The 11,994-nt window shown below is 33.5% G+C and overlaps 1 protein-coding gene across 1 annotated transcript; it reads left to right on the top strand.

Moving 5' to 3' along the window:
- Positions 1 to 942: 942 nt before the first annotated feature.
- On the top strand, positions 943 to 6,016 carry LOC110712734 (serine hydroxymethyltransferase 7-like). The gene is made up of 4 exons (XM_021891186.1): positions 943 to 2,527; positions 3,314 to 3,716; positions 5,027 to 5,128; positions 5,225 to 6,016. The coding sequence occupies exons 1-4, from the start codon at positions 1,376 to 1,378 to the stop codon at positions 5,446 to 5,448; spliced, it is 1,881 nt and encodes a 626-aa protein (XP_021746878.1). The 5' UTR covers positions 943 to 1,375; the 3' UTR covers positions 5,449 to 6,016.
- The last annotated feature ends 5,978 nt before the right edge of the window (positions 6,017 to 11,994 follow it).

Below are 11,994 nucleotides of genomic sequence, written 5' to 3'. Positions count from 1 at the left end.
CTTCCTGTTTGAAGATGCTCCCGTTCCCTCCTTTCGGTATGACGGGTACGTCGGGCCCTTAGGGTCCCGTCTGAAGCTGTATGAGTTTCAACTTCAAATTCACTTTCGGTGTCATGGTCCGACTGAACTTGAGGGTCGTTTAGGGGACGCCTCTCTTCAGGAGTCGGTACAGACTTGGATGCCATCTCTGAAGTACTCTCCCCACAGACGGCGCCAAATGTTTCGGGGTTTTCTGATGTCCTGCGGGAGAGTTACAATTCCGAGACTGGAACCGGACGCCTGTACCTGCAAAATAACGGAGACTCCTGGGAGCTCCGCCTCCAACGGTCAAGTTAGTACCTGATTAAGGAGTAATTAACGCGGAAATTAAAGTAATAAGGTCTCTCTAGGTGAGAGTGTTTAATGTAGGTAATCTGCTTTGTTAGCGAGATCAGCCGGTTATTAGTGTGTTCCGTAATGTTTCTGTTCTGTCCCCCCCCTAATGAGGATTAAGGGAGGTATTTATAACCTTGGGAAACGTGCCCATCCTAGGTTTAGGTAAACCTAGGGCCGATTGGGCTTCCCTCGGAAGTTGGGCCTGGGTGGCCGGTTTTCCCATTTGGCATGGGTGGACACGTGGCGTGTCTCAATTGGTCCGTAGAGGACGTATCTGTGATTGACACGTGGCAGGCTCCTATTGGCCTACGTGGAGGACACGTGGCGGAACCTGGTTGGTCCACTTGTTAGACGGTGATTGGTGGATAAAAATCCCCTAATCAATTATTGTTGTTGTTGTTGTTGTTGTTGTTGTTGTTGTTGTTGTCGTCGTCGTCGTCGTCGTTGTAATAAGAGCTTAAAAGAATGAAATTTGGTTTTATATCATTAGCAATATCATTAGACGTAAATTAAGAGTTGAACTGAACTGAACTTCAACGGAAGAGAACAAATCCGTAGTATTATCAAAATAAAACATATACATTACCAAAAATTAGCAAAAACACGAAAGGAATAAGAAAAAACGTCTAGATACATCCTCCCTTCACGTCTTACCAGCATCTACCCCGTTCTATGAACCCAATCTCTCTCGTCTCATCCCCATTTCCCTTTTTCCATTTTCTATAAACCAAACCCTTTCTTCACTCTTCTCTCAATTCTCACTTTCTTAGGGTTTCGATTCTGCTATTTTAATTTAATTTAATTTAATTTCCCATGGGAATTTCATCATTTCTATCTTCAATCCCTTTTTCCAATTCATCTTCCATTTCCTTAAATCTTATCAATTGTTGTTGTTATTGTTCTTGTTGTAGTAGTTGTTGATTTTGGTTTGGCTGTTTAATTTGATTGTTTGATTGATTTTTCTGGGAATTGTTGTATTGTTTACAAATTGTGCTTGATTATGGATTTGTCTCACTCTCAATCGAATCTCTCTCTCGGGTTTCACTCCCATTCGTCTGTTCCTGCTTCGACAACGACTGCGAATTCGAATAATTCGAACCCTAATCGAGTTTCAATCAACGACGATTCCATTTCGTTTCAGATTGATTCGAGGTTGCGCGAGTCGTCGATTCCAATTTCATCGATTCCTCTGCAATTGCTGGAATCTCAAACACCGCAGAATTGCAGGAAGATCGAGAATGGGTTTTCTGAGGAGAGAGAGAGAATCGCTGTTTTAGAGCCTAAAAAAGATGTGGAGGATACTGAGGAGAGAGAGGAAGAAAATCGTGGCGAAGACGATGAAGAGGTGGAGGAGTTTCGCATTCTAGGGCACTCTATGTGCTTGAAACGTCGCCGTGATAGGGAGGATTCTGTGTCTTCGTCGTCTACAGCTTCGGCTAAACGGGTTTTCTTCGATTCGAGTATGGAGGCGCGCAAGGGTGCAGTCAGGGCATGGGGGAACCAGCCGTTGCGATCGGCTGATCCCGAGATTTTCGATATTATGGATAAAGAGAAGTTGAGGCAATGCAAAGGAATCGAATTGATTGCTTCGGAGAATTTCGTTTGTAGAGCTGTGATGGAGGCATTAGGAAGCTCTTTAACAAATAAGTATTCGGAAGGAATGCCTGGGCAGAGATACTATGGTGGAAATCAGTACATTGATGAGATTGAACTTCTCTGTTGTGACCGAGCATTGGCGGCTTTCGATCTTAGTTCAGAGAATTGGGGTGTTAATGTGCAGCCATATTCGTGTACTTCAGCGAATTTCGCAGTTTACACCGGGATTTTGTTGCCCGGGGATCGAATTATGGGATTGGACACCCTTTCAGGAGGAAATACTAGTCATGGTTGTTATACACCCAATGGCAGGAAGGTTTCTGGGGCCTCAATTTTCTTTGAAAGCTTGCCTTACAAGGTCAATCCCCTTACTGGGTATGTTGATTATGATAAGCTCGAGGAAAGGGCGCTCGATTTTCGTCCCAAGATACTGATTTGTGGTGGTAGTTCTTATCCTCGTGAGTGGGATTATGCTAGGTTGAGGCAGGTTGCTGATAAGTGTGGTGCTATTTTGATGTGTGACATGGCTCAAATTAGTGGTCTTATTGCAGCTAAGGTTGGGGTTCTTGCTTTTTGTTTAAATTAATTAGTTTTATGCCTGTGTTACAATATCTGTTTACATTTTATCATCTTGCCTTTCAAGTTGGGATAATCTGATGAATATAGGTGGAGTTAGTAACATTGCGTTTGCAATTCTGATGATTGTGTATCATGTATTATCTGATTTTTGGCGTCTAATGATACTCAGCTGTTGCATACTGTGTGTTGTGTAGTTTTACTTCTGAAATTAGAGTTGAATGAGTCTTTTGTATAAAACCTGTAGAATGTTTGTTTGAGAATTATAGTTATTGCAGGGTTTCGGCTCATGGTTAATTGATAAACTTGTAGAATATACTTCTTTTATGGGGATGGGGACTTAATCTTTTTCCTGTTTTGTTTTATCTCTTTATATTTGCTGAGGCTGAATGCAGAAGCATCATTTAGAGGCATCCATCTTTTGTCACAGTGGAATCACTCATGAATGGACATGCTTAGACTAAATTTAATACCTTTATTATTTGTTTGCTATGAATAAAGATGATACAGCTATATAGGGAAAGGACTGTTTGACCTCTATGACCCTGGAACTGGCAGATTTTGTATGGTGTTAGATTGTTGTATCACTTATAAGCATGTGTAGGTTGTTGAATGTGTTTGATTTTAAGTTTGTTTGCTAGCCTTGTATCGTGTATGTTATCTAATTTGCTTGCATGAAGGCTGTAGATTGAATGTTGTTGCTTCTAATTACTGTCTTCTTTATGAGTCCTTGAAATTAAACTTTTGTTTTTCTTAATGTTTGCAGGAATGTGTCAGTCCTTTTGAATATTGTGATATTGTTACCTCCACAACTCATAAGAGTTTGCGAGGTCCTAGAGGAGGTATAATATTTTTTAGGAAGGGCAAAAAACAAAGGAACAGAAGCTTGATGAATCCGTCTGAAGACAGTGAGCAGTATGATTTTGAAGATAAGATAAATTTTGCTGTCTTCCCTGTTTTACAAGGTGGCCCGCACAACAACCACATAGCTGCTCTTGCTATAGCTTTGAAACAGGTTGTTACCCCTGAGTATAAAGCATACATGCAACAAGTTAGGAAAAATGCTCAGGCATTGGCATCGGCATTATTGCGAAGAAAATGTCGGCTAATAACTGGCGGCACAGACAATCACTTGCTCCTGTGGGATCTAAGGCCCCTTGGATTGACAGGTATACATTTTTTTTCCTCTTCTTATTAAGTTCTGTATAATACTCCTCCCCTCTCTGTTTTTCCTCGGTGGTGTTTGTTACTTTTTGGATTTTTGATGATGGAGGAGAGACAAAATTGGTGGGGCCATGTGAGATTGAAGGGGTGGTCTCGTATGTTCATTTATAGTATGGGGCAAACTTAAAGGGATTAATTTAAATAGGAAGTGTGAGAAATAAGGAGTAGATCAAGCTTCTTGGTAGTTAAACAAATAAATAACATTAAGTAGCAGGGAATTAATTTGTTGACAGACAGAATTTATGTGAATACAATCATCAATTGTGTTTAATTTCATCTGTGAGTTAACCAACCATAAACAGTTTGATTCTTCTCGTCTACCTTATGATAAGAGGTGTTAAATTTATTTTCTGGTTCCTTATCTTTCAGCAACATTGAAATAAATTGAAAAAGTGAATGCTGATGCATGGGAAGCAAGGGGAATTGCAGGAATTCAAGCCACTTGTGGTTCACCCAAAATTGGAGTAATCAGAAATCAAAAGTGAAAATTTAGGATTAATTCTCAGTACATGTGCTCCCTTTAAAGTTTAACAGTTATTCACTTCTGCTCTTTCCTCTCCTCCTTTTCTCATGGTCCAATAATTTGCATCCATGTCTCTGTTCTTCGTTCTCTTCTCCGCCTGCCTCTCTTCCTTGTTTCACATCTAGTTGTCGGGGCTTCCCTTAGGCCTCTCTTATTGAAGGAAACTAACAACCCTAAGAAATACCAAAATTTATCGAATAAAAAATACTTAATGGCTTGGCTTATTAAACCCCTTACTTTTTACACCCCTAAATGTGTACTTGAATATTAGATTCTTCAGAAGGAAAAATAAAGGGAGAAATTCAGTAAATAGTTGTTTAATACTACTCCCCCCTGGGATGTGTGTTATTTAGGTGACTACTTGTTAGTTGCCACTGTAATATAGTGGTCAAGGATGGGGAAAAATTCTTAGAAAGCTGCCCTTTGGTTATAATGTTACTCAATGTGAAATCTAGCTTAATAGTGAAATTATGCACTGGGTATACTTTGCTGTTACCACTTTGAAAATTTTATCCATACATGGTGATAGCTAGCAAGTATTTAAGCGAGTTCAAAGGTCCTTGCCATTGTAATTTTGTAACTTTATTTTTGTGGGTAATTAGTTTGGTTTTGCTGACCTACATCTACTTGCTGTGCTATGACAAGTAGCTTGTAATGTTCACATATGTTATCTTCTTGCTTGCTGCTCTTTACATCTTCCATGACCACTTTTTCCTTTTTCCATGTTACCAGGTAAGAATTTCGAGAAGGTATGTGAAATGTGTCGTATTACTCTGAACAAAGTTGCTTTGTTTGGTGACAACGGTACCATAACACCTGGTGGTGTGAGGATTGGTAAGTGTTTTCTATTATTGTTGCATAATTATGAGAATTACTGTATTCATCATTACATATACCCTTACAATCAGTTTGCTGGGTTTATTTCATCAGGTACACCTGCAATGACAACAAGGGGTTGTTTGGAATCTGATTTTGAGGTGATTGCTGACTTTCTTATCCGAGCTGCTCAAATCACATGTTTAGTGCGAAGAGAACATGGGAAGGCACAGAAATGCTTCTTAAAGGGTTTGCGAAGTAATAAAGACGTTATTGACTTGCGAACCCGTGTAGAAACTTTTGCTTCGCAATTTGCAATGCCAGGTTTTGATGTATAGTTGCAGCAGCAGGGATGGTGGAAGGATGTCATTTGCATCAGCCATGATTTATCTCTAGAATCACTACAAGTCATCATTTGCATAGTTTGCCCTTCTTTTTTTACCCTTATTACCTCAATCTTTCTCCTGGCATCTTTTCTCATGCCAAACTCACAAAGTGGATGGTTTACTCATGCTCCTGATTCTGGACAACGTTGCTGTTGATCTCGGTTGGCACTTAATGAATTGTTCGTTCAGTCATGGTCATACAAGTTACCCCTGATTTTTCTTACCCTTCTTGGTCGTCATTCTTTTTGGGCTACTTGCAATATTTCCTGCCTTCTCTGAAGTTGGACTTTTTAAGTACTTTACCTCGCAGGTCTATGAATGAACAAGGAGCTTTGCTTCTTTTTCTGGAATACTTTATTGTGTTTGACCATGTTATTTATGTACAGTCAAGATTAGCTTATCTATATACTACTAGTATTTGATACAGTAATGGAATTGGTAATTTGAGGTTTGAATGCCCTGAATTTTGTTTTATTATACAATTTGTATAATCAGAAAGAATGTAGACACTGTTTTTTAATTGATTCGTGCGGATTTTAATTAAGTGCTAAAAAGGGCAAAAAAAAAAATAATCATTTTGATCTTATTTTCTGAAAGTGGGTATGGTGTAAACATTTACTTCTTACATCTTCCTAATATTGCAATAAAGAGGGAAGACGAGGATTTTAAGAAGAGGAGATGGATAAAGAGAAATAAATAGTGTAAAAAAAGAGTTTTATGTGATGAGTAGAGAGAGGGAGAGAAAATATATACTTATATACTCCCTCGGTCATCAAAAAAACGATTTTTATAATTTAAACTAGTACGTACCCCGGGCAATGCTTCGGGTTCCCTTCATAATATAGATCCTCATGTTTCAAAAACCCTTACACTAAGGTTTCAAAAAAAAAAAAAAAACCCTTACAGTAATTGGCTAATTGTAAAATAATTATCATATCATAACTAATATATAAAGGCTAAAATTTTAGCCAGATTACGAGGCAGCAACACTTGGCATTCCAACCTTTTGCCAAGTGTCGTGCCACGTTTGATTGATTTAAATAGATTGCATAAGATTAAAAGTTAGTTTAGAATTTTATTTGGATAGAATTTTAGGATAAAATTGTTAGTTTAGACTTTTATTTTCGATAATAAAATACCAATATTTTAGATGTACAAATTGAATTATAATTTTATTATATAAATGTTATGAAATATATATTTGTGGATGTCCATTATACCCTTGTATCATTCCAGAATTTTCTAGATTTTAGGGTTTATTATTCTCCAAGCAAATCCTATCAATTGTATTGTATCTATATATATCTATACCTCCACTATATGAAATACTAGTAGAACACACAGATTAATTCTCTATATATCTCTTATATTTTCACCTTATTTTATAACACGTTATCAGCACCAAACTCTAGCCAGTTGATCAGATTCACATATTGTCGACATAGTTCTCACCATAACTCTAAATTGATTTCAATTGCAATTAAAGCACCATAGTTTTGTGCGGCCGATTAACTTAGATCTCAACGACAAGGTATGAATACAATCATACATCTATATTCTAGATTGATGATGATAAATTTATATACAACTAAATAGTCTGACATGTGGATTCCTATTACTATCTATATTTCATATTAGAACGTCAATATTGTTGCAACTATAAATTTTGTGTGACGTCATATTTTGTATTGATTTATCTAGCGGAGTTACCGGTGGATTTGTTATTAATTTGGTTGTGTTATATATTGTTCTGCCTTTCCTCATTTACCCTACACCCTCTCATCTTGTGATTATGATATTCTCTTGTAATCTCAATCAATACTAAAATAATTGTTTAGTTTGGAAATTTTGAAATTTTAATCACTTTTCTCCAAGTTTCAATTTTTTTTTTCGGCAAACCAATCCTTGATGCTTATACGCAAATGGATTGATTTATTATTAAACTAGAATAGTAGACATTGCCCACAATACACAACCTCATTTTGTGTTAATAATCTTTTGTATGCAATTAGTTGTGCGTCATACTATGATGGGTAAATGGTGGTTCATTTGGGCTATATTTGGCATATTTTGGTGATGTATGATGAATTCGGCATATTTTGGCAAGGTGCATAATGATTATATTTGAAATAATGTTTTTATTCGGTTTACATATATTTTGGCTTTTAAGGGTTATATTTCTATTTTTATTTTCTAATACAATAAATTAATTGAAGGAAATCAATTCTATGCAGATTGTATTATCAGAACTTTAATACATACAAATTACAATCTAGGAAGTTAGGCAGAATATTATCCTAACTAAATCCCTTAACAAGTGGGATAATTTTTTTACTAAGCAAACCTAACTAATACGGAGTAGCTAGCAGTATGATAACATATTACTAAGGATAATTACAATTAAAATGATACAATAGAATATATAATACGTACGGAGTATATTCTTAACATTAATTACTTGAATCATTATGTTAATCTATGCAATACCGTCTTTATCATTGTGGTTTGATGTATATAAAATATTGCCAATTAGGATTGAAGATATATTTTATGATAAATATGGTTTTACTTGTCAACGACAAGCCTAAGATCTTGCTTGTGAAAGATAAGTAGTATGTTTTGGTGAGATAAATTTGAAGAGTAAAAAGATATATTCTAGTTTAATTTTCCTAATTGTTCACTTGTCTTGTGGCCTAAGGTTTGTCATGGCAACTTTTATTATCCAGAATTACTTGTCTTAATCTTAAGATATATTAATTTATTCCAGTTTGATGAATAAAATCAAACAATAGATTCCGGGGGGTACTATTTCTTATTGTTTGTAAAAAAATTTAATACTAACATACTTCATAGTACTTTTGTGAATTATATATAGGGTGAATACCAACTATCAGTGTTAGACATTGAAATATGTTATAGATTAAGTCTATTTTTAATTTGTAATATTTTCTAATTCTTTGAAGATTGTTATATTGCCCGTATAATTAGTGATATTACTTATACCTGGAAGATGTCATAACCTTATTGACCACATGAATGATTAGTCTTGGTTACCCCAAATTATGCTAGTATATCTCTAAAGGTACGGTGATTTTGAGAAATTTCATTTATTTTGTCTATTAGATGTGAAAGAAATTTACGAATTATAGTTTGTTATGACAATTACTATTACATGATATATATATATATATATATATATATATATATATATATATATATATATATATATATATATATATATATATATATATATATATATATATATATATATATATATATATATATATATATATATACATATACATACATATACATACACATACATATACATACATATACATATATATACATATATATACATATATATATATATATATATATATATATATATATATATATATATATATATATATATATATATATATATATATATATATATATATATATATGGTTTCCAATTATATATGGAAGACAGTAGTATAATACTACACGCTTGCAAGCCTATACTATATAATTGCATACGATTTTTCACATTTCGATTAGATGTATTAACTTCTCTTAAATAAGGAAACATATTGTCATGGTGATTGATATGCAATTAAATCCAATTGTATGTAAGGTATGTTTTGATTAAAGCTCATTCCCACAACTGAATGAGAAAGTACATAATTGAATAACAACAAACACATTTGCATGGTGTTTTATTGATTATATAATATTCATGAATAAATTCATAAGAATTGTAACACATGCATGAGAATAAATTTATAAGTTTAAGTAATTGTGAATGACATACTTTTGAGAATTTTCAATATAATGATTCTTATAATTGGGCAAGAGGAAAAGAATAACTTTGCTTTGTTTGATACATGCATTGCAAAGTAATTTATGACTTAAAAGGAGTAAATTTAAAGATTGTTGGACTATTTTTATACCCCATATGCATTAGGAGGAGATAGTGTTTATTCTACTGTTTTTATGTAATCCTTGCACATGAATAATTAAATATGTTAATGGTCAGTTTGGTACATACACTAGTCTAAACATCAATAAATTTATTTAATAGAGGTGGCTACATGATAATCAAATATTTAGCATGATACCATCCTGAAGATGGATATGAATAAATGTCATTACCTATATAATAGCTATAAATGTACATATTAAGTTGATGTCCTAGATGGACAAGATCAGTTACTATTGAACTAGCACACCTGAAGTGTGGTAATGCAAAATATTACAACAATAAGAATCCTTAGAAGAGGAAAGAAGCACTAATTAACAATGAAAAATTTGAGAAAGTGACACATTTTATGTATCTCCTAAAGAGATCATTTCTAATACATTAAAATGTGATATGATTATATAAAGTACTCTAGAAGAGTATAAAATGTTGTCCAACAAGGTTAGCATGTATTAAGATTACAATCAATGCTCTAGTGGAGTATGAGTATTCGTTAATTGTCTTGCCAATTGTAGAAAGAAACACATTGGTGTACTTATATCACATCATATTCATGGCCATGCATAAAGTATCTCTAATAAGGTGATCACCAATATTATAAAACTGACCATAATTTAAATACTAAAGGAAAAGTGATTGGATGTGATAATTAATAATAAATCCATCCGGGGTTTAATAAATTCCTGTTATGAAAACCTGAAGTTTCATTTGATATGAAAAAAATAATGTGCTGACACTCTCTCATGTTAAATATATGAAATAAATTGAATGACAAGACATAACATTGAGATTGAGCTATATTTAGATTGTGATTTTTATTAGTTTGTGTTAAAGAAAAGTTCAAGAGATAATATATTGGTTTTTCTGAATGAATGGTGACCAGAAGTTCACTAGAATAATTTATATTTTGACAAATATTAGGTGACCATAAGCTCACCACGTACAAGTTATATGTGTAAATTTTAAGTAACTAGTATCATATTATCAATGTTTCTAGTGATCCCGAAGATCACCACCTAGTGAAATTATAAGAAAATTTATATTTGTATAACAATTCTCTTGATTGGGGCTATTGTATGTCAGCACATAAGGAATAAAATAAGAAAATAGCAACTGCACAATTTATTACCCCTATTAATATTAATCTCTAGAAGAGAACAAAATTTCATTATTCTCCAGAAGAGATAGAACTTTGTTGAATATATATGATTATCCTACGAGATAAAATTTGATGCATATGAAATTATATTCTAAGTTGGTGAAGAATTGCCCCAACATTTGAGATATTTTACCAACTTAGGGGGAAGAATTGAAGTAAGTTGGCAAAGTTTTAATACTATAAATAGTTGATCCCTCTAATGATAATTTATAAAGTTACATGCCAACTTTTGTATCAACATATGCTGCACATCTATTATTTGATTTGTATACCGTTATGACCCATCTAAAGGAATATAGAGATATATTTTGATTATAGTGATAATGATATTATGTGCATACATTAAGATAGATCTTGCCAATTTTCTTTAAATCACTGCACTTGAAGTGTAGTTTGTATGTTTGGTTCCAATATAAATATGCGATGTACGGCAAGATAGTGCAGTTAATACTTTTAAAGTATAATAATAGTATATTAAAACCATAGTGTGAGAAATACCTTGATATGTGGTATAGATATCTGAATTATTATAATAGATGGCCTATTATGTAAGAAAATATTGTGATGGTACCAACACTGAGAAATGTATTCAGATATCATTATAAAGTAGCATGCGAAATGTACATTAAATTAATTTTATGATACCGGTACACAATGGAAGCGATGAATAATATGCATATGCATGATAGAATGGACTATTGGATAAGGGATCTAAAACATATGTCCATTATGATGTTGACATAATGATAATCATCAAAAGTTTATCATGGACCAGAAGTCCAATAAAATATGGATTTTTACCACATTGTATAGTGTCTTGCATTAATTTGAGTCTTATACCTATGTGCATGCACGAGTCATAGGTTAATGGATCGCTTATTGCATGTTTAGGAAGTTGTTAGATGCATTACTCATTGTATATTTTGTTCAATATCTTATCATGATTCCTATATCTCATATTTATGCACTAGCTAGTTTCAATATAATAATTGTGGTTATGTATGAATGCATGTCCAATGTACAGTAAGACGTACATACAACATTGATGGGAGCTTACAAAGAAATATTTATATTCTAATGGGCTTACACTAGTGATAAAATTATTGATGACGTCGTTTTAATAATAGCTTGTTATGATTCATGTAAGAAGAGTTCCTGAAGAACTTATGTACGACATATTTAAATACACAACCTACATATTTTATATCTTGAATATTGAAATTATTATCAAAACTCATGAAATGTCAATATGACTATATCATCGATATCTCAACCAGAAGTTTGAGTATGTGAGATTCAACAAGTCTATGTATTCATTGACGAATTCTCATATAAAACATGAAATGTCTAATTAAAGAATAGAGTTGAAATACCA

This window comes from Chenopodium quinoa, unplaced genomic scaffold, assembly GCF_001683475.1.
Source record: "Chenopodium quinoa cultivar QQ74 unplaced genomic scaffold, ASM168347v1, whole genome shotgun sequence".
NCBI classification, from domain to species: domain Eukaryota; kingdom Viridiplantae; phylum Streptophyta; class Magnoliopsida; order Caryophyllales; family Amaranthaceae; genus Chenopodium; species Chenopodium quinoa.
This window is presented reverse-complemented; position numbering and strand designations above follow the sequence as displayed.